The sequence below is a fragment of the Hyperolius riggenbachi genome, chromosome 2, assembly GCF_040937935.1.
Source record: "Hyperolius riggenbachi isolate aHypRig1 chromosome 2, aHypRig1.pri, whole genome shotgun sequence".
NCBI classification, from domain to species: Eukaryota; Metazoa; Chordata; class Amphibia; order Anura; family Hyperoliidae; genus Hyperolius; species Hyperolius riggenbachi.
The window spans coordinates 153,041,275-153,066,155 of NC_090647.1; the positions used below are offsets into that span (position 1 = coordinate 153,041,275).

Below are 24,881 nucleotides of genomic sequence, written 5' to 3' on the forward strand. Positions count from 1 at the left end.
CTGTCACTATCTGTCAACGCTATTTTTTTTTTTAGTCCCTAAACTGCCCCCTGCTCCCTCCTGATCACCCCCCCACCCCTCAGATTCTCCCCAGACCCCCCCAGACCCCCCCCCCTGCGTACTGTATGCATCTATCCCCCCTGATCAACTGTCAATCACCTGTCAATCACCTGTCAATCACCTGTCAATCACCCGTCAATCACCCCCTGTCACTGCCACCCATCAATCAGCCCCTAACCTGCCCCTTGCGGGCAATCTGATCACCCACCCACACCAATAGATCGCCCGCAGATCCGACATCAGATCACCTCCCAAATCCATCGTTTACATCTATTCTCTCCTCTAAACACCCACTAATTACCCATCAATCACCCATCAATCACCCCCTATCACCACCTGTCACTGTTACCCATCAGATTAGACCCTTGCGGGCACCCAATCGCCCGCCCACACACTCAGATTGCCCTCAACCCCCCCCCCTTATCGATTCGCCAGTGCATTATTTACATCCGTTCTTCCCTGTAATAACCCACTGATCACCTGTCAATCACCCCCTGTCACTGCCACCCATCAATCACCCCCTGTCACTGCCACCCATCAATCAGCCCCTAACCTGCCCCTTGCGGGCAATCTGATCACCCACCCACACCAATAGATCGCCCGCAGATCCGACATCAGATCACCTCCCAAATCCATCGTTTACATCTATTCTCTCCTCTAAACACCCACTAATTACCCATCAATCACCCCCTATCACCACCTGTCACTGTTACCCATCAGATTAGACCCTTGCGGGCACCCAATCGCCCGCCCACACACTCAGATTGCCCTCAACCCCCCCCTTATCGATTCGCCAGTGCATTATTTACATCCGTTCTTCCCTGTAATAACCCACTGATCACCTGTCAATCACCCCCTGTCACTGCCACCCATCAATCACCCCCTGTCACTGCCACCCATCAATCAGCCCCTAACCTGCCCCTTGCGGGCAATCTGATCACCCACCCACACCAATAGATCGCCCGCAGATCCGACATCAGATCACCTCCCAAATCCATCGTTTACATCTATTCTCTCCTCTAAACACCCACTAATTACCCATCAATCACCCCCTATCACCACCTGTCACTGTTACCCATCAGATTAGACCCTTGCGGGCACCCAATCGCCCGCCCACACACTCAGATTGCCCTCAACCCCCCCCCCCCCTTATCGATTCGCCAGTGCATTATTTACATCCGTTCTTCCCTGTAATAACCCACTGATCACCTGTCAATCACCCCCTGTCACTGCCACCCATCAATCACCCCCTGTCACTGCCACCCATCAATCAGCCCCTAACCTGCCCCTTGCGGGCAATCTGATCACCCACCCACACCAATAGATCGCCCGCAGATCCGACATCAGATCACCTCCCAAATCCATCGTTTACATCTCTTCTCTCCTCTAAACACCCACTAATTACCCATCAATCACCCCCTATCACCACCTGTCACTGTTACCCATCAGATTAGACTCTAATCTGCCCCTTGCGGGCACCCAATCACCCGCCCACACCTCAGAACGCCCTCAGACCCCAGCCCTGATCACCTCGCTAGTGCATTGCTTGCATCTATTTCCCCCCTCTAATCACACCTTGAGACACCCATAAATCACCTCCTGTCACCCCCTAGCACACCTACCCATCAGATCAGGCCCTAATTTGCCCCGTGTGGGCTCCTGATCACTCGGCCAAACCCTCAGATCCCCCTCAGACCCCCTTCCGATCACCTCCCCAGTGCATTGATTGCATCTATTTTCCCCTCTAACCGCCCCCTGAGACACCCATCAATCACCTCCTGTCACCCCCCTAGCACTCCTATCCATCAGATCAGGCCCAATACATCCTGTCATCTAAGAGGCCACCCTGCTTATGACCGTTTCCACAAAATTTGCCCTCTCATAGACCACCTGTCATCAAAATTTGCAGATGCTTATACCCCTGAACAGTCATTTTGAGAAATTTGGTTTCCAGACTACTCACAGTTTTGGGCCCGTAAAATGCCAGGGCAGTATAGGAACCCCACAAGTGACCCCATTTTAGAAAGAAGACACCCCAAGGTATTCTGTTAGGTGTATGATGAGTTCATAGAAGATTTTATTTTTTGTCACAAGTTAGCGGAAATTGGATTTTTATTGTTTTTTTCACAAAGTGTCATTTTTCACTAACTTGTGACAAAAAATAAAATCTTCTATGAACTCACCATACCCCTAACGGAATACCTTGGGGTGTCGTCTTTCTAAAATGGGGTCACTTGTGGGGTTCCTATACTGCCCTGGCATTTTAGGGGCCCTAAACCGTGGGGAGTAGTCTAGAAAACAAATGCCTCAAAATGACCTGTGAATAGGACGTTGGGCCCCTTAGCGCACCTAGGCTGCAAAAAAGTGTCACACATGTAGTATCGCCATACTCAGGAGAAGTAGTATAATGTGTTTTGTGGTGTATTTTTACACATACCCATGCTGGGTGGGAGAAATCTCTCTGTAAATGGACAATTGTGTGTAAAAAAAATCAAAAATGTGTCATTTACAGAGATATTTCTCCCACCCAGCATGGTTATATGTAAAAATACACCACAAAACACATTATACTACTTCTTCTGAGTACGGCGATACCACATGTGTGACACTTTTTTGCAGCCTAACTGTGCTAAGGGGCCCAAAGTCCAATGAGTACCTTTAGGATTTCACAGGTCATTTTGAGACATTTGGGTTCAAGACGACTACTCACGGTTTAGGGCCCCTAAAATGCCAGGGCAGTATTGGAACCCCACAAATGACCCCATTCTAGAAAGAAGACACCCCAAGGTATTCCATTAGGAGTATGGTGAGTTCATAGAAGATTTTATTTTTTGTCACAAGTTAGCGGAAATTGATATGTATTGTTTTTTTTTTCACAAAGTGTCATTTTCCGCTAACTTGTGACAAAAAAAAAAAATCTTCTATGAACTCACCATACCCCTAACGGAATACCTTGGGGTGTCTTCATTCTAAAATGGGGTCACTTGTGGGGTTCCTATACTGCCCTGGCATTTTAGGGGCCCTAAACCGTGAGGAGTAGTCTAGAATCCAAATGCCTCAAAATGACCTGTGAATAGGACGTTAGGCCCCTTAGCGCACCTAGGTTGCAAAAAAGTGTCACACATGTGGTATCGCCGTACTCAGAAGAAGTAGTATAATGTGTTTTGAGGTGTATTTTTATACATACCCATGCTGGGCGGGAGAAATCTCTCTGTAAATGGACAATTGTGTGTAAAAAAAATCAAATAATTGTCATTTACAGAGATATTTCTCCCACCTAGCATCTGTATGTGTAAAAATACACCCCAAAACACATTATACTACTTCTCCTGAGTACGGCGGTACCACATGTGTGGCACTTTCTTGCACCCTAAGTGCGCTAAGGGGCCCAAAGTCCAATGAGTACCTTTAGGATTTCACAGGTCATTTTGCGACATTTGGTTTCAAGACTACTCCTCACGGTTTAGGGCCCCTAAAATGCCAGGGCAGTATAGGAACCCCACAAATGACCCCATTTTAGAAAGAAGACACCCCAAGGTATTCCGTTAGGAGTATGGTGAGTTCATAGAAGATTTTATTTTTGTCACAAGTTAGCAGAAAATGACACTTTGTGAAAATAAACAATTAAAATCAATTTCCGCTAACTTGTGACAAAAAAAAAAAATCTTCTATGAACTCACCATCCTCCTAATGGAATACCTTGGGGTGTCTTCCTTCTAAAATGGGGTAATTTGTGGGATTCCTATACTGTCCTGGCATTTTAGGGGCCCTAAACCGTGAGGAGCAGTCTTGAAACGAAATTTCTCAAAATGACCTGTGAAATCCTAAAGGTACTCATTGGACTTTGGGCCCCTTAGCGCAGTTAGGGTGCAAAAAAGTGCCACACATGTGGTATCGCCGTACTCAGGAGAAGTAGTATAATGTGTTTTGGGGTGTATTTTTCCACATACCCATGCTGAGTGGGAGAAATATCTCTATAAATTGACAATTGTGTGTTAAAAAAAGAAAACAATTGTCATTTACGGAGATATTTCTCCCACCCAGCATGGGTATGTGTAAAAATACACCCCAAAACACATTATACTACTTCTCCTGAGTACGGCAATACCACATGTGTGGCACTTTTTTGCAGCCTAACTGCGCTAAGGGGCCCAAAGTCCAATGAGCATCTTTAGGCTTTACAGGGGTGCTTACAATTAGGCACCCCCCAAAATGCCAGGACAGTGAACACACCCCACAAATGACCCCATTTTGGAAAGTAGACACTTCAAGGTATTCAGAGAGGAGCATAGTGAGTCCGTGGCAGATTTCATTTTTTTTTTGTCGCAAGTTAGAAGAAATGGAAACTTTTTTTTTTTGTTTTTTTTGTTACAAAGTGTCATTTTCCGCTAACTTGTGACAAAAAATAAAATCTTCTATGAACTCACCATGCCTCTCACTGAATACTTTGGGATGTCTTCTTTCCAAAATGGGGTCATTTGGGGGGTATTTGTACTATCCTGGAATTTTAGCCCCTCATGAAACCTGACAGGTGCGCAGAAAAGTCAGAGATGCTTGAAAATGGGAAAATTCACTTTTTGCACCATAGTTTGTAAACGCTATAACTTTTACCCAATCCAATAAATATACACTGAATGGTTTTTTTTTTATCAAAGACATGTAGCAGAATAACTTTCGCGCTCAAATGTATAGGAAATTTTACTTTATTTGAAAACTGTCAGCACAGAAAGTTAAAAAAGTCATTTTTTTGACAAAATTCATGTCTTTTTTGATGAATATAATAAAAACTAAAACTCGCAGCAGCAATCAAATAGCACCGAAAGAAAGCTGTATTAGTGACAAGAAAAGGAGGTAGAATTCATTTAGGTGGTAGGTTGTATGACTGAGCAATAAACCGTGAAAGCTGCAGTGGTCCGAATGGAAAAAAAGGCTCTGGTCCTTAAGGGGTTTTATGACTGCAGTCCTTAAGTGGTTAAAATGGTTAGATAGATAATTTCCGACATGTCCGATCTCCGGCCCAATTTTTTTTCTGCTCGATTCACCATTGAGGTTAATTGAAAAAAAGATAAGAAAAAACGTGCGGAAGATAAGAGAATCGAGCGGGCAAAATGATCAGGTGCAGAATCGTGCGCCAGAATTGACCCGTGTATTCCCAGCATTAGTGTCATCAGATGCATCAATTGCAACAGGTCATCAAACGGGCTCTTGTCAGGAAGGCTTATTAGCCAAAAGCTTACATATAGTAAAGGGGAGCCTTTGTATCCTCCAGAGGCTTCCTGTGTCCTCATGGAGAGCACAGCTATTTTGTAATTTTGCCTCGGGTACACTGTTAAAGGGACTCCGAGCAGTGCATAAACTATTGGAAGATGCATATCATTTCAAAGCTCTCTTTCTCCTCTTTCCAATGATATATAAGCCGCCGCCCTACGCCTTTTAGTTTTCACTTTTTCGCGATTGAAATTGCCGCTGCCGCGATTTCGTTCGCGAAAATAGAGAAAACTAAAAGGCGTAGGGCGACGATTTAGGTGTCGTCAGAAAGAGGAGAAAGAGAGCTTTAAAATGATATCCATCTTTCCATAGTTACATTGTATTACACAGGGCGACTTTTTCTGCTCAATAGAGCTGCTGACTTTGAGAAAAAGTCGCCCTGTGTAATACAATGTAACTATAGTAAGATGGATATCATTTTAAAGCTCGACCCCTAAATCGTCGCCCTACGCCTTTTAGTTTTCTCTATTTTCGCGATCGAAATTGCGGCCGCGGCAATTTCAATCGCGAAAATAGCGAAAACTAAAAGGCGTAGGGCGGTGGTTTATATATTATTGGAAAGAGGAGAAAGAGAGCTTTAAAATGATATGCATCTTTCCATAGTTTCTGCACTGCTCGGAGTCCCTTTAAGGTGACCATACACTGATAGATTTGCAGCATATTCGGCCATCAGATAGATTTCTGTCAGATGCCTGTCAAGTCTAATTTATCTGATGTGTGCCACACTCTAGGAACAGATTTCCAATAGATTTCAGAATGAAATCTATTGGATGTCTATTGAAAATCTATCTAAATGCATTATTGCACCATTAGATCCAATGCAACTCTATGGGCCATCCATCTGCTGCCAGAAGCAGAATGACCTAGATTTTCCATCCTGTCAGATAGATCATATCAATTGAAATTGATCGAAATCGATCACAAATCAATCGATTTGCTGATTTGAAAGAATCGATTTCTGATCGATCGATTGATGACTGAAATCGACCAGTGTATGGGCCCCTTAATTTAGCCAATAAATGGTATCATCCTGATTCTAAATGCCCTGCTTTCACTTATGGATAACACAGTTCAATACTCTACAGTCTGTGTACATGTGGAAACCTCTATTTTCATTGATGCAGATAATTAATTAATCAATATCAAATGCATAGGATAAAAAAACATAAATAAACCTTTTCCTTTTTTGGAATGTCCTGAGATAGTGAGTTGTCATCCAGAGCCATCTTTGGTATCTGTACAATGTAGAGGAAAAGTACATGAGTCTTGCAGGTCACATGATCATGTAGAGGTTTGTTACCGTGCAGAATGTGGAAAGTGAAGGGTTGGTCAGTCGTGTTCTTTTCTCCTTCTATGCCACAGGCTGGTATGACAGTATGAGTTTGAATGGGCTCATATATCTCAACTGTATACCTGTCCTCATAAGGGTGCCCAGTATGGGAACATATTATTATTATTTATTTATTTAGCACCAACATATTACGCAGCGCTTTACAAAGCACAGTAAGACAACACGGGGAACATAGATACAACCAAAAAATGTACAGCAGAGTCCCAAGCAGCACAAATATTGCAACAAAACAGTAAACATTAGGAGGATGACCCTGCCCTTGCGAGCTTACAATGTAAATCTAAGCATATACAGGATCTTCTCAAAAAATTAACATATTGTGATAAAGTTCATTATTTTCTGTAATGTACTGATAAACATTAGACTTTCATATATTTTAGATTCAAATACACACAACTGAAGTAGTTCAAGCCTTTAATTGTTTTAATATTGATGATTTTGGCATACAGCTCATGAAAACCCCAAATTCCTATCTCAAAAAATTAGCATATTTCATCCGACCAATAAAAGAAAAGTGTTTTTAAAACAAAAAAAGTCAACCTTCAAATAATTATGTTCAGTTATGCACTCAATACTTGGTCGGGAATCCTTTTGCAGAAATGACTGCTTCAATGCGGCGTGGCATGGAGGCAATCAGCCTGTGGCACTGCTCAGGTGTTATGGAGGCCCAGGATGCTTCGATAGCGGCCTTAAGCTCATCCAGAGTGTTGGGTCTTGCGTCTCTCAACTTTCTCTTCACAATATCCCACAGATTATCTATGGGGTTCAGGTCAGGAGAGTTGGCAGGCCAATTGAGCACAGTAATACCATGGTCAGTAAACCATTTACCAGTGGTTTTGGCACTGTGAGCAGGTGCCAGGTCGTGCTGAAAAATGAAATCTTCATCTCCATAAAGCTTTTCAGCAGATGGATGCATGAAGCGCTCCAAAATCTCCTGATAGCTAGCTGCATTGACCCTGCCCTTGATAAAACACAGTGGACCAACACCAGCAGCTGACATGGCACCCCAGACCATCACTGACTGTAGGTACTTGACACTGGACTTCAGGTATTTTGACATTTCCCTCTCCCCAGTCTTCCTCCAGACTCTGGCACCTTGATTTCCGAATGACATGTAAAAGTTGCTTTCATCCGGAAAAAGTACTTTGGACCACTGAGCAACAGTCCAGTGCTGCTTCTCTGTAGCCCAGGTCAGGCGCTTCTGCCACTGTTTCTGGTTCAAAAGTGGGTTCATGCTTAGTTCCATCTGCTGAAAAGCTTTATGGAGATGAAGATTTCATTTTTCAGCACGACCTGGCACCTGCTCACAGTGCCAAAACCACTGGTAAATGGTTTACTGATCATGGTTTTACTGTGCTTAATTGGCCTGCCAACTCTCCTGACCTGAACCCCATAGAGAATCTGTGGGATATTGTGAAGAGAAAGTTGAGAGACGCAAGACCCAACACTCTGGATGAGCTTAAGGCCGCTATCGAAGCATCCTGGGCCTCCATAACACCTGAGCAGTGCCACAGGCTGATTGTCTCCATGCCACACCGCATTGAAGCAGTCATTTCTGCAAAAGGATTCCCGACCAAGTATTGAGTACATAACTGAACATAATTTTTTGAAGGTTGACTTTTTTTGTTTTAAAAACACTTTTCTTTTATTGGTCGGATGAAATATGCTAATTTTTTGAGATAGGAAATTTGGGTTTTCATGAGCTGTATGCCAAAATCATCAATATTAAAACAATAAAAGGCTTTAACGTCTTCAGTTGTGTGCATTTGAATCTAAAATATATGAAAGTCTAATGTTTATCAGTACATTACAGAAAATAATGAACTTTATCACAATATGCTAATTTTTTGAGAAGATCCTGTATATAAACATACATATAAAAAGAGGTATAAAAACACCTAATCAAGACAGGGAGGTTCAACTTTGTAAAGCCTGAACTATCTACATTAGTAAATATAGATATTCAGGGCCGGTTTAAGCAACAATGGGGCCCCAGGGAAAAAATAAACCTGGGGGGCCCCCCAACAGATACCCCGGAACAAAAATCGGCATTAAGGGACCTTTTTCGCAGCTGGTATAGTCAGGGTGTGAAGCCCCAATCGATCGGAGCTCCACATTCTGGCTACCCCAGCCTGCATGGGGGACAAATTGTTAAAAAGTTTCAGGAGGGGGGACCCCACAATTTAAAAAAAAAAATTACCACACTGAACATAAAAAAAATTGGGAAAATAGGAAAAATGCCAGGGATCTTCATACAGCCATATTGTGGCTGTATAGCGATCGCTGGACAAAGTGTTGCGGCTGCGTATGGACCCCCTGGAAACCCCGTCAGGAAATTTATTGCTCTTTCTTTTGATACATGTCAAATTATACTACTGTTAGGTTTGCTACTAAAAGTGACATTTATCGCATTTAAAGAGAGTCTGAAGCGAGAATAAATCTCGCTTCAGACCTCATAAATAGCAGGGGCACGTGTGCCCCTGCTAAAACGCCGCTATAGCGCGGCTTAACGGGGGTCCCTTCACCCCCAAATCCCCCTCGATACACCCGGGGAGCGCTTCCTGGTTGGGGCAGGGCTAACCGCCGCAGCCCTGCCCCACGCGCGTCTGTCAGCGCGTATCTCCGCCTCTCCCCCGCCCCTCTCAGTCTTCCTTCACTGAGAGGGGCGGGGGAGAGGCGGCGATGCGCCGCTGACAGACGCGACTGGAGGCAGGGCTGCAGCCGTTAGCCCTGCCTCCAGGAAGGGAAATTCTGCGACCTTTTTACGACACACTTTTGCGGGGGGTGGGTTGGGGGTGAAGGGACCCCCGTTTAGCCGCGGGATAGCGGCGTTTTAGCAGGGGCACACGTGCCCCTGCTATTTATGAGCTCTGAAGCGAGATTTATTCTCGCTTCAGAGTCTCTTTAAAGGTATACTTTTTTCCTTTGAAACTTTAAAATTGATTTTCCCCAAAACTATAAGGTCTCTTTGAAAAATTGTTTTTTCCTCTTATTCCCAATGAGCATTTAAGGTGGATTTGCTATCAACCGTTAAAGTCGGCGGGTTTTTACATGTGTATTTTTTTTCCTTTGAAACTTTAAAATCAATTTTCTCAAAAACTATAAGGTCTTTTTGAAAAATTTTTTTTCCTCTTGTAGCCACTGGGGGCCCCTACAAGCTCTGGGGCCCTGGGGCAATTTCCGCCTTTGCCTCTGTGGTAGCGCCGGCCCTGTAGATATTAGATGTAAATATCACAAACAGTACTAAATCTCTCAACCTCCATAGCGGTAACCCCGAGTCAGGCTCGGGACGGAAATCCGCAGCTTAGAGCGGTAACACCAAGCTGGATCCAGGGAAGGTGTGAAATATGCAGGGCTGCCGTAGATCAATCTAGCAGTATGATTATTAGGGTCTAAAAGCTTGTGAAAAAATTGCACTACTTTTAGACAAAATCTGGAAGTGATCATACCGCTAGAGACGTTAAAGATGTACAGTATTTCAGATGAGGTAACTGATCTATATCTACCTGGTACTGATAGTTTACCTGCATTACCTCCTTACAACACTAGATGTTTGGTCATATTTCAACATATAATATGATACAAACATACATACAAATATGATCTAAGATCACCTGATTTGTACAGTACTGCTTGATGTATTAAAAATATATGCTGCCATCAATGACACTCCTCCCTGAAACCCCTCTGCGCTCATATGATGCTCAAGCAAGCAAACAGCCACCTTTCCCAATCAATGTTTGATGAATCAATGAAAAGACTAAAAACATTAATAAAACGTGCTTTAAGGCGGCCATACGCTGGTCATTTTTTTTTATCATTAACCAGCAGATATGATCATTTGATCAAACCTACTAGAAATCGATGCCTCAAACAATTCCTAATTGGTCGTTTTTGGCTGAAATCGATTAATATGGTTGATCACACCAGATGGTAAATTTCGATCCATTGCCGGCGGGTTGGAAGCACATTGCTTGCAGTGTTTGATTTTGCAGCGAGCGACATACACAACACCTGTCCACCAGCATTTTCTCCCGAGCCTTCTCTGCACCGCCAGGTGCTCTTCCCTGTCTCATCTCTCCAGGGGTGCCTGTGTCAAGTAATGTATGTGCCACGGTACTTCTACTGGTTTGTCAGGGACACAGGTTACCCGGGAGAGAAGTCAGAGAGAGAAATGCCCAGCGGTGGAGAGAAGACACGCAATGGAGAAAAGACACCAGGGGGGGGGGGGGGGGGGAAGACCAGGGGACCCAACAGGCAGAGCACACAGATTTTCAATAGATTTCATGCTGACATCTATTGAAAATCTGTGTACAGTGTGTGGAGGGATTTCATTAGATAGATCCCTCTCTGATCAGATAATGATTTGAAAAAAATCTATGGGCTAGTTCACACTGGGCGCTCGGAGCACCTCTAGCCCGCGATCGGCTTGCGATCTTAACATAAATCTTGCGATTCTTGCGCGCTTTGCGCTTGTGATTCCCGTTCAATAGAACGGGGATATCACAGAGCAATTGCCCCCAAAACGCTGCATGCAGCACATTTACGATTGATCGAAAGCGCAACCGCTGCAGTATGAATGTATCCATAGGGATATATTGTAGCAGCGCTTTGCTGATCGCCGGTGATCAGCAAAGCGCTCAAGAATCGCCCCAATATGAACCAGCCAAATCGACCAGTGACTAGCCAGCTTTATGAAGAGTTTCTGGCCACACACCTTACAAACTGATGGCAATACACAATTCTTTTTTTTTGGCAGATTTACTGGCCGATCGATTTCTGATCGTATTTCCCAATCGATTTCCATTCACTTCTATGAGAAAATCAATCAGAAAAACAATCAAAGTCATATCAGACCAGTCGGAAATGATCTATTGAGCCATCTACCTGCCAAAACTCATCGTATTCCCAGCGTGGAAATGTTATTAACAACTGTAATGCGCTAGTAGACATGCTGAATGGAATTTCAATAAATCGTTTAGTTTGGCTAAAGTGTAGGAAGGCTCTACAACCAGACTGTAACATGTGATAGGATTTCAGGTGGTGCCTGACATCATGTTACTACACAATGTACTGATGTTTGATTTAAAAGGTTTTTCTATTACTCACAGAAGGAGGTGGCTGAAGCACTGGAGCTGGAGAAAAAAAAATACAATTTCATTTTTGCAATCAGCAGCCCAACAGTAAATTAAGCTGTCCATATACTAACAGCATGCAATGCAACCTATTTGATTAGTAAACTTTTCTTAAGGAGACATCTGCTTATGTGTGACCACTTTTAAAGGACAATTGTAGTAAGAGGTATATGGAGGCTGCCATATTTATTTCCTTTTAAGCAATACCATTTGCCTGGCTATCCTGCTGGTCCTCTGCCTCTAATTCTTTTAGCCATAGGGCTCGTGGACATTGCCAACTGATGTCGCGCGTTGGAGATCAAACGTGTGACAATGTGCTGCGTTACTACTGGGGAAAGACATGGGGCCAAAAAGTGGCGCACGCAGCAGGTGAGGAAGAAGCGCTGGCAATGGGATCAGCATCGGTGGGGTTGAGTAGATCCATCCAGCAGATCGCATGCATGTTGGGCGTCGTGGCCTGTCGGGTGCCATACACACGTGTCGGCTGAGGCCGTCATTATCGGCCATCTCAGCCGACTTACAGGAATCGTCAGGCAAAAAAAAAACTATGAGTTTCACTTACCTGGGGCTTCTAACAGCCCCATGCAGCCATCTTGTGCCTTCGTATTGTCACTCACCGCTGCTCCAGTGCCCCGCCGCCAGCTAGTTTCATTTTTGCTGACCTTGGGGTCGGCGAGCCGCATTGCTTACATTCTCACACAGGTGCAGGAACATTAACACATACATATTTACGCGTTAGTGATAAATGTATGTGTTAATGTTCCTGCACAAGCAGGAATGTGTAAAAATGTACGTAATGCGAAAACGAAACTAGCTGGCGGCGGGGCACTGGAGCTGCAGTGAGTGACTACGAAGGCACAGGATGGCTGCATGGGGCTGGTAGAAGCCCCAGGTAAGTGAAACTAATTTTTTTTTTGCCTAACGATTCCTTTAACCATTTCAGCCCGTGGGAATTTTCCACCTTATGCATCAGAGCAATTTTCACCTCGCATTCATTCGCTAACTTTATCACTACTTATCACAATTTATTGATCTATATCTTGTTTTTTCTGCCACTAATTAGGCTTTCTTTGGGTGGTACATTTTGCTAAGAATTATTTTTTTATAAATGCATTTTAACAGGATTAATAAGAATTTTTTTTAAAAAATTCATTATTTCTCAGTTTTCGGCCATTATAGCTCTAAAATAACCCATGCTACCATAGTTAAAACATATGTATTGTATTTGCCCGTTTGTCTCGGTTATTATACCATTTAAATTTTGTCCCTATCACAATGTATGGCGCCAATATTTTATTTGGAAATAAAGGTGCATTGTTTCCGTTTTGCGTCCATCACTATTTACAAGCTTATAATTAAAAAAATGTTCGTAGTATACCCCCTTCAAATGCATATTTAAAAAGTTCAGACCCTTAGGTAACTATTTATGTCTTTTTTTTTTTTTTTTTTAATTGTTTTTTTTTTTCCATTAAAAATTTTATTTGGGTAATATTTTGGTGTGGGAAATAAACAGTTAATTTTTAATGTTGTTATATGTGTAAATTGTAATGTAAAAGATATGTAGATGTAATTTTACTATTTGGCCACAAGATGGCCACCTTGAGTTTTTTATTTTCTCCTTGTGCTTCTCGCTAAGCGGAAGCACAAAGGGGATGCGGAAATTTTGACGTGCAGAAACACTGAAGCCTCTTGTAAGAGCGCTTCGGTTTTTCTGCTGGGGACACGGATTGGTGATTGGGAACCATGTTCCCGTTCACTGATCCCAGGGCTACCGGGGGACACCACGGGGGCACGAGGGTGCGCCCGCGATCGCGCCGAAGCGCGGTACCGCAGCAGAGCAGCCGCCCAGACGTGAGCTTCACGTTCGGGCGGCAGAAATGGTTAAGTCAGGCATGTGTACAAGGCTATAGACCCTGAACAAGCATGCAGCAGATCAGGTGTTCCTGACATTATTGTCAGATCTGACAAGATTAGCTGCATGCTTGATTGTGGTGTTATTCCGACACTACTGCAGCCAAATAGATCAGCAGGACTGCCAAGCAACTGCCATTGTTTAAAAAGGAATAAATATGGCAGTCTCCATATTCTTCTCACTTCAGTTGTCCTTAAAGCCTGGTACACACCATGAAATTTCCCATCAGATAGATGGGTCGAATAGACACATCTATCTGATGGGAAATTTCATGGTCCGATCTGATTTCCGATCGTTTTTCTGATCGATTTGCATAGAAGTGATCAGAAAATCGATCAGAGATCTGTTGGGAATTATCTATCGACCCATCTATCTAATGGGAAGTTACATGTTGTGTACCAGGCATTAAAGAGACACTGAAGCGAAAAAAAAATTATGATATTATGATTTATATGTGTAGTACAGCTAAGAAATAAAACATTAAGATCAGATACATCAGTCTAATTGTTTCCAGTACAGGAAGAGTTAAGAAACTCCAGTTGTTATCTCTATGCTAAAAAGCCATTAATTTCTATGACTTTCAAAAGTCGTGGAGAGGGCTGTCTTCTGACTTTTATTATCTCAACTGTTTACTTTTTCTCTGCCAGAGGAGAGGTCATTAGTGCACAGACTGCTCTGAAAGACTCATTTTGAATGCTGAGTGTTGTGTAATCGGCACATATTATAGAATGATGCAATGTTAGAAAAAACACTATATACCTGAAAATAAAAGTATGAGAATGTTTTCTTTGCTGCTAATCTTCTAGTAATTATTCATAGTACACAACCAATTCATTATATCATTTTTTTTCTCGCTTCAGTGTCTCTTTAAGCCGTGAATAGTCGGAAGATGACAATCATTAGGTCTGTGACCAGGCTGGATCCTGCAACAATCCCGTGTGAGAAGATATTAAAAAACCCAATTTGATAATTCTCGGGAGGATGGGGAGAAAGCACAATCACATAGGTAAGAGCTTGTTCCCACTATAAAATGCAAAAACACACAAGAAGAAGGAATACATTTTTACTGTGTTGTCCATCCTGTTCTATACACTTCTGTAAGACCCTTTGAAATACACTGAGTAGCGGCACACATAGAAATGCATGTAGCAGTGCATTCTTAAAAGGATCTGCATCTTAACACATTAATGGTAACATCAGACAGAGCTTTCTATATGAAATCAAAGTCCTTACAGACTGTAATGCATGCATTCTGAAGGCTGTACTGTGGCACTATGAATCATCCCACTCATAGTTGGAATGAGCCCTAATACAAATTATTCTGAATGCTATTGCTCCACCCCAAGCTGACCATTTGTGCTTAAAAGATATAGCATTTTTTTAAAATGTTGCTGTCACTTACACTTGGTAGTACAGATCTGACAGGTTTTGGACTAGTACATCTCTTCATGGGGGATTCTCAGTTACATCGTTATTTTGCTTGAAAAAAAAAACACACATCTGTCCATCAAGTCCAACCAGAAAAAAAAATATATAGAGGTATTTATTTATTTAAAAAAGCACCTAAACGTCAATTACTGCCAAAATAGAGTGTGAATGAGCAGGAAGTCCAATCAGCATTTTTGTATTGATCCTCTCCAGGGAGTGCTTTTGTAAAGAATAAAGGTAATACTGAGAATCTCCTATGGACAAGTTCAAAATATGTCAGATCGGACAGCTTTTTTTACTACCTGTTATAAGCGACAGCAACATAATAAAAAGGGAATTTATAGTGCATTTTACTCTTGGAGAAATTATCATTTTATAAGTATGTATTTTAACAAGCATTTAAATTAGAATAACCATGCAGCTGATGATTGTCCTTGTAAAATCAACTGTCTTCTTTATGTAGCCTCAGAGCAGAAACTGAGCAATTATAAATTATAAACAGAGCAACTGAGAAATTATAAAGTCTAAATTCAACATTGCATGCATGGTGTTCTCATAAACACTTATAATAACTTTAGAGCTGTATTTGCTCCAACTCAACTTTCCTTTCCCCATATGCACCGCCTTCTGCCATGCAGCTCCGCCCCTTGCAGACGAGTGCCATGACACCATGAAAGCACCACAGCACTTGTCTGCAAGGGGGTGGGCTATGTGCTGGAAGCCGGTGCATACAGGGCTGGAAAGGTGAGCTAGAGCAAATACAGCAGTAAGTCATAATAAGGTTTTTTTTAGTACACCATACATGCAGTGTTGTATTAAGACTTTATAATCTCTTTAAACAGATAAAACACATGCACACAAACACACATTGAGGATGTTCCACTGTACATTGTTCCACTATACGTTGTCGTTCCCTTACCTTTTACCAAAGCAGAATACTCACAGCTCAAAGACTCTTCTCCTGGAACAGTCACCTGCTAAGAGAAAAATCCAAATATCCCTTATGTATCCTAAAACTTGACAAGACAATTAACATTTACATTGCCCTTTTCGCCTGGTGCACTCAAAGCGCTTGAGCTGCAGTCACTAGGGCATGCTTGGTAGGCTGTAGCAGTGTTAGGGAGTCTAGCCCAAGGACTTGTTACTGAATAGGTGCTGGCTTACTGAAAAGGAAGAGATGAGAAAAACACAGCTTTTCCTAGTGTTTCCTGCATGTTATCCGGATGTCTGAAGAAAGGGACACATTCAGCCAGTTCTCAGTTGTGGTCACTGAAGGAGTTGTGAGTATGGAAATGCAAACCGTTCAATAAACACCATAGAGACTAAAACCAGATGATCAGTTTTTACTTTCATATTATGAAAACCATTAATTCATGTTGTCAGAATAAAATACTTACTGCTGAAGAAGGTGTTACTGGTGGTAGCATCATGGCTGGGATTAACGGAGGAACCAAGTTTGGGAGCTTTTGAGAAAGGAAAAAAATAACTAAGTGTCATACAGTGTTCAGAGTTATCCTATATATCCTACACAAGTGCCTTTCATAACCCTCAAACCACTTTGTGTGCACTTGGGGAGCTTCAGCCAGTTTGCCCACCAGAAGGCTTCAGCTTTCCTGATTGTAAGCCAAGTTCACATAGTAGTACTTTTACTTCCCCCACCAAACATTTAACATTCTAGTGAAAAACAGTGGCAGACACATAAATGAGCATATTGATAAGTGAATAAATGAAATGAAGAAAAATGTTTTTTTCTTGTATATTGTTTATGTGGGTTTTATTATTAGTCTATTTCACATGGAAGCATTTCCCTCGATTAACCCATTAGCAGCTTCAATAGAGTTATCTCATTTGAGATAAGTGCACTGCTTTCGACCTCAGACAGAAGAACTCTTTGGGTCTGATTCACAAAGCTTTTCTGTTAAAGTGGATCCGAGATAAACTTTTACTCATTGCATAATTGTGTTCATTTCATATGGTTTATAGGGCATTCCTCAAGCCCAATACTTTTTTGTTTTAATACTCTTATTCCCTGTAAACTAAACAAGCCTCGCCCACAGCTTTTCACAGTGCCTTGGCATTTTCAGACAGTAGCAAGGGCTTATGGGAGCTCAGTCTGGGCAGGAGGAGAGGGAGGTGTTACTAGCCAGAGATTTCAGAGGCAGAGGGTAAGAGGGAATTAGGTTTTCACAGGCTGAGGGCTGGAGATGCAGATCAGCTTGCCTGTGTGTAATGTTTACAAGCAGAAATGGCTGCTGTCATTGTATCACAGGAAGAAATAATCATATTCTGTTGAAGCTATTTGCAGCGCAAACTAACAAACAAACAAACAACAAACACAGAACATTTATATTGCGCTTTTCTCCTGGCGGACTCAAAGCACCAGGGCTGCAGCCACTAGGGCACACTCTATAGGCAGTAGCAGTGTTAGGGAGACTTGCCCAAGGTCTACTACTGAAATAGGTGCTGGCTTACTGAACAGACAGAGCCGAGATTCGAACCCAGGTCTCCTGTGTCAGAGGCAGAGCCCTTAACCAACTATCTAACTTTAGATAAGATATATAGAGGAGTTAGTTGTTATAGTTAGTTTTTCATCTCGGATCCACTTTAAATTATCCCACCTTATTTATTAATTTCCTTGGCGGTTCAATTTTTCCGCCAAGGAGGCTGCATTGCACTTTGCACCTGAGTGGTAGCTACATAAAACACCACTAGATGGCACATGTGTCCCTCTAGTCTGATCGCCGCCGGCAACAAAAGTAAACAGGAGATTGCGTATAGAACGCGATCTCCTGTTTGGCTTCTCCTGTCGCCATGGCTACGATCGGAATGACGTCAGCCGACGTCCTGACGTCAGACCCATCCGTTCCAGCCCTTTGCGCTGCCCGGGACTGATTGGTCCGGGCTGCGCAGGGCTCTGGCGGGGGGGCCCTCTTCCGCCGCTGCGTGCGGACGATCGCCACAGAGCGGCGGCGATCGAGCTGGATGCGCAGCTAGCAAAGTGCTAGCTGCGCGTACAGCACTTTTCGGAACAGAAATCGCCCCACCAGGGGCTGAGATATCCTCTGCTGCGGCTTACCCCGAGCTCAGCTCGGGGTTACCGCTAAGGAGGTTAACTCACAATTTATCTCTCCTTTAATAACTTAACCCATGATTTAGCTCTCCTTAACTAACTTAACTCATTGTTTAGCTCTCCTTATCTAACTTAACTCATGGTTTAGCTCTCCTTAACTGACTTAATTCATGGTATAACTCTCCTTAACTGACTTAAATCACGGTTTAGCTCTCCTTAACTGACTTAATTCATTGTATAACTCTCCTTAACTGACTTAAATCATGGTTTAGCTCTCCTTATCTATTTATCTCATAAATGATCTCTCCTTATTTGTTTATCTCCTGCATTAGCACTCCTTAGAGTTAAGGTAAAAAATAAGTAACCTTTGTGAATCAACCCCTTTGTGCTGTAAATTCTTAAAATGCTTTGATCTCTCTGTCTGCTAGCAGAAAATACAGAAACTGAAAGCAGAAGTCCTCTATTCTTGTCTCATACTGCCCCCTAGCGACAAATAGCCATAAATACACATTACAGCAGTACAGTTTAGTGGCAAACTAATGTAACAAATAAGAAATACAAACATGTGCTAAAATAATTTGGCCTGGAGCACTTGTAAGACTCCAAATAAATTGGCTGCTAAAACGGTTAATCAGAATTACGTGGAACAGTATTGGTAAAGAACAAGCATATATTGTGAATATTTTAATGTCACAAACCCTTACCTGAGCAAGCGGGGGTGGTCCAGCCAAGGGAGGGATCATTGGTGGCATCAGGGCATGTGGAAGTGGGGGCATTGTAGGAGGCCTCTGGCCAATAGGTGGCAGCCCAATAGGTGGGAAGGGAGGGGGAAGGCCTGGAGGTGGCATCTATAAAAAAAAAGGCAATAACAAAAAGAGTAAATACTAATTAATTAATTCTAAATGGTCACTGTGAGTAATGTTTCCTGTGCTCTGCCTCTTGTTCCATTGTACTAATAAGGATACATCTTATCACAGCAGATGGGCAGGAGGCAAGAGCTCCTGACATAGCACTTTCTAGGTTGCAAACCACAGTGACTGGGGTCGCATCATTTTTCCAAACTCCCCTTTGGGACATTTTCCTTTTATGTCATAGTTAAAATTTCTACTTCAAGGTCTCCATAGAAATGCGTAACTTCATCTTACCTAATAAGCCTCACAACCGGTTAGCAGAATTCCTCGTCTAGCCTCCTAAGCATCACAACCTATTAACAAAACTGCCCATAACAGGAGGCCTGACGCTGATTTTAGAGGACAGACATTTTCCAGGATCTGGATGACTTATACCAAGGGCAAACAGCTAAGCCTATACAAAGACATACAAGCTCCACTACATGCCTGCAAATGATACAGCTAGCAGATAATCAACTAAAAAGTAAGCAAAGGTTAGTAATAAGCATGTCAGCTATGGTGCTATTACGATATTTACCATAAAGCCTATTTCTGTAGACCCACAAATGCCATGTTAACTATTAGTATGATGGTTTGGCAAAGGATTTGACAGCACAGTATGCCATATATGCAGCCTAGCTGACTTTTAAGTAAAAGCTGCAGTCTTGCCAATACGCACAGGATTTGTAAAACATGGAAATGACATGGAAATCTCCTGACTAGACAAGACATTAAAGAAGAATTAGGAATAACTGAAACTATATCCGTGTGGGGATCACCACACCACACCTTGTCCTAATAAGAAAAATTGTGATACCCAGTAACTGCAAATCAAAAGCTGCTTTATTATTCAGTATATCAATGTATAACAAGCAAGGCAATAATCCATAATATGACCTGTGGATAAGACAAATACGGCCCCATCCAATTCACTTTTTCCTAGGAGATATTTTTTTCATCTTCTGTTTAAAAGAACTTATCAGCCCTCTGAAAAAGTACTAAAAAAAAAGTAGGTGAAAAGTACTTGCAAAATTATGCCGAGTATTTTCTTGCTTGCTGGTGGCTTAAGGAGACTCTGTAACTAAAAAAAGTTCCCCTGGGGGGAGGGGGGGGGGTACTCACCTCGGTAGGGGGAAGCCTCTGGTTCCTATTGAGGCTTCCCTCGTCCTCCTGTGTCTCACGGTGGTCTCGCTGCAGCCCCCGGAACACACAGTCGACAATTTGTCAGGCTGTGCAATATTTACCTTTTCTGGCTCCAGTGGGGGCGCTGTTGCAGCTCTCCGCTCGGAAATAGCCGATCTCTGTCTGGTCCGCTCTATTGCGCAGGTGCAGGAGACTTGCGCCTATTTCCGAGCGGAGAGCTACTACTATGCCTGTGCTGGAGCAGGGGAGGTAAATATTTACATCCCCGCTGTTCGGAGGGGCACAGCAAGACCGCCGTGGCGTGGGACATAGGAGGATGGGGGAAGCCTCGATCGACTCCAGAGGCTTCCCGCTACTGAGGTGAGTACCCCCTCAGGGAATTGTTTTTAGTTACAGATTCTCTTTAAAGCGCATTTTATTGGAAAGATGTAAAAATATCACCTAGGAAAACTTAGCAGAAAAAGTGACTTGGATCAGGCCAATATCACAATCGTACAGCACATGTACTTCCCATATCATAAAATTAATAGATAAAGGCCCTACACTTTATTTGCTTTGCATTATACACTGAGTTCAAGTATAAGACGCACCTAGGTTTAGAGGACAAAAACCAGGGGGAAAAATATATATATATGTTACGGCCAGAACCCGAAGTGTGGCCACTTCGGGTTCTGGCCGGTCAATGTGCGAAGTGGCCGCTGCGCTGCGGCCAATGTTAGAAATGGAATGTTTCCTGTGAAGTATTTTCTGGCCGTCTCTGGCCAAATGTAGCAAAAGTTAGTTAATTTAATGAAATGAAGCCAGCGGCTTCCGTTCTCTCTCCTCCCCATTGCCTCCTCTCCTCCCCAATACTAGCAGCCGGGGGGGGGGGGAACATGTGTCTCCCAGAGTTGTTTGTCGCGGCAGGCAATCCTGCCGTTCGTGCAGAGCGGGTGCTGGCAGAAACGATGCCTGCAGCCTCCCCGCTCTGCTTCCCTGCAGCCACGAACAACTCTGGGGGGACATGCGTCCCCCCCCCGGGTGCCCATAGGAGAGAGAGAGAGAGGCAGGGGGAGGAGAGAGAGCTGAAGCTGGCGGCTTCATACGTTACATTGCCGCCGGCTTCATTTCATTAAATTAACTAACTTTTGCTACATTTGGCCAGAGACGGCCAGAAAATACATTAATCTTCACAGGAATCATTCCATTTCTAACATTGGCTGCAGCGCAGCGGCCACTTCGCACATTGACCGGCCAGAACCCGAAGTGGCCGGCCAGAACGTGAAGTGGCCACACTTCGGGTTCTGACCGTAACATACAGTGCAGTGTTCTCCCCAGGATCAATCAAGTGGGCGGGCCGCCCGGGTAAAATCAATTACCGCCCGGCTGGCTTCGTTCCCAGCTGCCATCACCACGTGGCCGGCTATCACTGCAAAAACCAGCGCTGTGAATCTGCACAGAGCAGCGCTGCAGAGTAGCAAAGTAGTCGTTACCCGTAGCGTAGCGTGTCCGTCCCTTTCCTGCATATACAGGCTCCATTAGCAGAGTGAACGGCGGAAGCTTTCACTCACCGCTCCTCGCCGTTCGGGTTCCCCTGCTTGCCTGTCACCGGCTCATATCTATGATGCCCTCTAGTGGCGAGGCGCCACTGCATAGCGTCATAGATGTGACAGGCAAAGCAGGGGAACCCAAACGGCAAGGAGCGGTGGAGTGAAAGCGTCCACTCTGCTAATGGAGCCTGTATATGCAGGAGGGTGACGGACAAGCTGCTGGTATTGACTAATTTGCTACTCTGCTCTGCCGGGGGATGTTTGAAAACTCGGGGGGGACGAGGAGAGGGGGCGGGACATCTAACACATCCGCTCACTGAGCTGAGATTCTGTCCGCAGGTGAACCCGAACGGCGAGGAACGGCACATCACTTGTGTCTAATGGATTTTTTTCCAGAAAATGTAGATGTAAAGTATACAGTTGAAAGATCTTTGCTTAGCTTCAGAATTTGTTTTTTACACTGTCTTTGTCTTATGAACATTTGCCTTCTCTTTATATAGCTATACAATTGGAGATCCCAGTGAGTTATACAGTATATATTTACAGCACAGTAGTCATCTGGTGTAAATAGGAGGAGGAGAACCAGTCAAATATTACTCGGGATAGTTTTAGTTTCTCTCAATGGTCTTTGAGGTGGAGAATCAAACCACGTCTCATTACTTGTCCTTTATGTTATGACTGACATTTCAGGTTTTTTTAGTTTAGTTTAAAGAAACTGATCTGACAGTTCAATTGAACTTGCATTGTTATAAAAAAAAAATCTGTTAATTAATCCACTTGCTGTATGTTCAGTTATACTAAATTATAATGCATACAAACTGCACAATGTTAGCAATATTGCTTTTCTTACTCAAATGCTGCTCAATGGAATGGTGTTACAGCAGAGATGTTTGATCTCTGCAGTGCTCATATATTACTGTATTAAGTGAATTTACCTGCAGAACTTTAAATTAGAGCCCATGGTTATGTTACAAACTGTGCCTCAGTGGAGCTCACAATCTAATGTTCCAGTCTGATATCTCTACCACAATCTAGGTGAAGGAACCAATTACCATATTAGCATGTTTTGGCATGTGATGGTAAACAGAAGTGACCCAAGGAAACATGGGTAGCACATACTTGGGCTGTATTGTCTCTATGGTGATGAGACTCTGGATTCGTGTATTTTTTGGAAGTGCTTGATCCCTTTTGGGGATTATGCAGTGTTCTCCCCAGGATCAATCAAGTTTGGCGGGCAGCCCGGGTAAAATCAATTACCGCCTGGCTGACTGTGTTCCCAGCTGCCATCACCGTGTAGCCGGCTATCGCGCGCTGCTCCCGAATCTGCACAGCGCTTCCCGGCGAGCTTGTGCAGTCATTGGCTCTGCGGTAGTAAGAGGCGGGACCAGCGCCCGAGGCTAAGCCGACAGTCTGCAGAGGAACGCATAAAGGCTGTCATCGTGCACAGACACTACCGTCAAGCCTGTAAGTATCTGCCGCCTACCCCCCTAATGTGCAATGTGCCCCCTGCCCCTATACTTTACCTGTCCACTGCTAGCTCCGGGATGCGTCCTTCATCCATACACATGTCCTACATAGTTGCCATCGTACACGTGGGCGCATGTGTGGGACATAATTAGTGCATATTTAATTTTCCACACCGCCAAATTTCCCCGTGCTGCCCCACCCGGCTACTTTTTCATGCCACCCGGCTGGAAAAAAATCCTGGGGAGAACACTGCAGTGGCTTGCAAAAGTATTCGGCCCCCTTGAAGTTTTCCACATTTTGTCACATTACTGCCACAAACATGAATCAATCTTATTGGAATTCCACGTGAAAGTCCAATACAAAGTGGTGAACACGTGACAAGTGGAACGAAAATCATACATAATTCCAAACAATGTTTGCAAATCAATAAGTGCAAAGTGGGGTGTGCGTAATTATTTGGCCCCCCTGAGTTAATACTTTGTAGAACCACCTTTTGCTGCAATTACAGCTGCCAGTCTTTTAGGGTATGTCTCTACCAGCTTTCCACATCTAGACACTGAAATCCTTGCCCATTCTTCTTTGCAAAACAGCTCCAGCTTAGTCAGATTAGATGGACAGCGTTTGTGAACAGCAGTTTTCAGATCTTGCCACAGATTCTCGATTGGATTTAGATCTGGACTTTGACTGGGCCATTCTAACACATGGATATGTTTTGTTTTAAACCATTCCATTGTTGCCCTGGCTTTATGTTTAGGGTCGTTGTCCTGCTGGAAGGTGAACCTCCACACCAGTCTCAAGTCTTTTGCAGACTCCAAGAGGTTTTCTTCCAAGTTTGCCCTGTATTTGGTTACATACATCTTCCCATCAACTCTGACCAGCTTCCCTGTCCCTGCTGAAGAGAAGCACCCCCGAGCATGATGCTGCCACCACCATATTTGACAGTGGGGATGGTGTGTTCAGAGTGATGTGCAGTGTTAGTTTTCCGTCACACATAGCGTTTTGCATTTTGCCAAAAAAGTTCAATTTTGGTCTCATCTGACCAGAGCACCTTCTTCCACATGTTTGCTGTGTCCCCCACATGGCTTGTGGCAAACGGCAAACGGGATTTCCTATGCTTTTCTGTTAACAATGCCTTTCTTCTTGCCACCCTTCCATAAAGGCCAACTTTGTGCAGTGCACGAGTAATAGTTGTCCTATGGACAGATTCCCCCACCTGAGCTGTAGATCTCTGCAGCTCGTCCAGAGTCACCATGGGCCTCTTGACTGCATTTCTGATCAGCGCTCTCCTTGTTCGGCCTGTGAGTTTAGGTGGACGGCCTTGTCTTGGTAGGTTTACACTTGTGCCATACGCCTTCCATTTCTGAATGATCACTTGAACAGTGCTCCGTGGGAAGTTCAAGTCTTTGGAAATCTTTTTGTAGCCTAAGCCTGCTTTAAATTTCTCAATAACTTTATCTCTGACCTGTCTGGTGTGTTCTTTGGACTTCATGGTGTTGTTGCTCCCAAGATTCTCTTAGACAACCTCTGAGGCAGTCACAGAGCAGCTGTATTTGTACTGACATTAGATTACACACAGGTGCACTCTATTTAGTCATTAGCACTCATCAGGCAATGCCTATGGGCAACTG

At 43.6% G+C, this 24,881-nt stretch overlaps 1 protein-coding gene across 5 annotated transcripts in view; it reads right to left on the bottom strand.

Moving 5' to 3' along the window:
- The window catches only part of PRPF40B (pre-mRNA processing factor 40 homolog B), a 100,287-nt gene that overhangs the window by 65,393 nt on the left and 10,013 nt on the right, over positions 1 to 24,881 (bottom strand). For 4 of the 5 annotated variants that reach the window (XM_068267716.1, XM_068267715.1, XM_068267714.1 and 1 more), the window contains exons 3-7: positions 18,929 to 19,072; positions 16,552 to 16,617; positions 16,074 to 16,131; positions 11,789 to 11,814; positions 6,504 to 6,563 (exon numbers count right to left, since the gene is read on the bottom strand). In XM_068267716.1, the coding sequence (XP_068123817.1) occupies positions 6,504 to 6,563; positions 11,789 to 11,814; positions 16,074 to 16,131; positions 16,552 to 16,617; positions 18,929 to 19,072 (354 nt within the window). The remainder of the gene's footprint in view (positions 1 to 6,503; positions 6,564 to 11,788; positions 11,815 to 16,073; positions 16,132 to 16,551; positions 16,618 to 18,928; positions 19,073 to 24,881) is intronic. The other variant, XM_068267717.1, reaches the window with a different exon arrangement.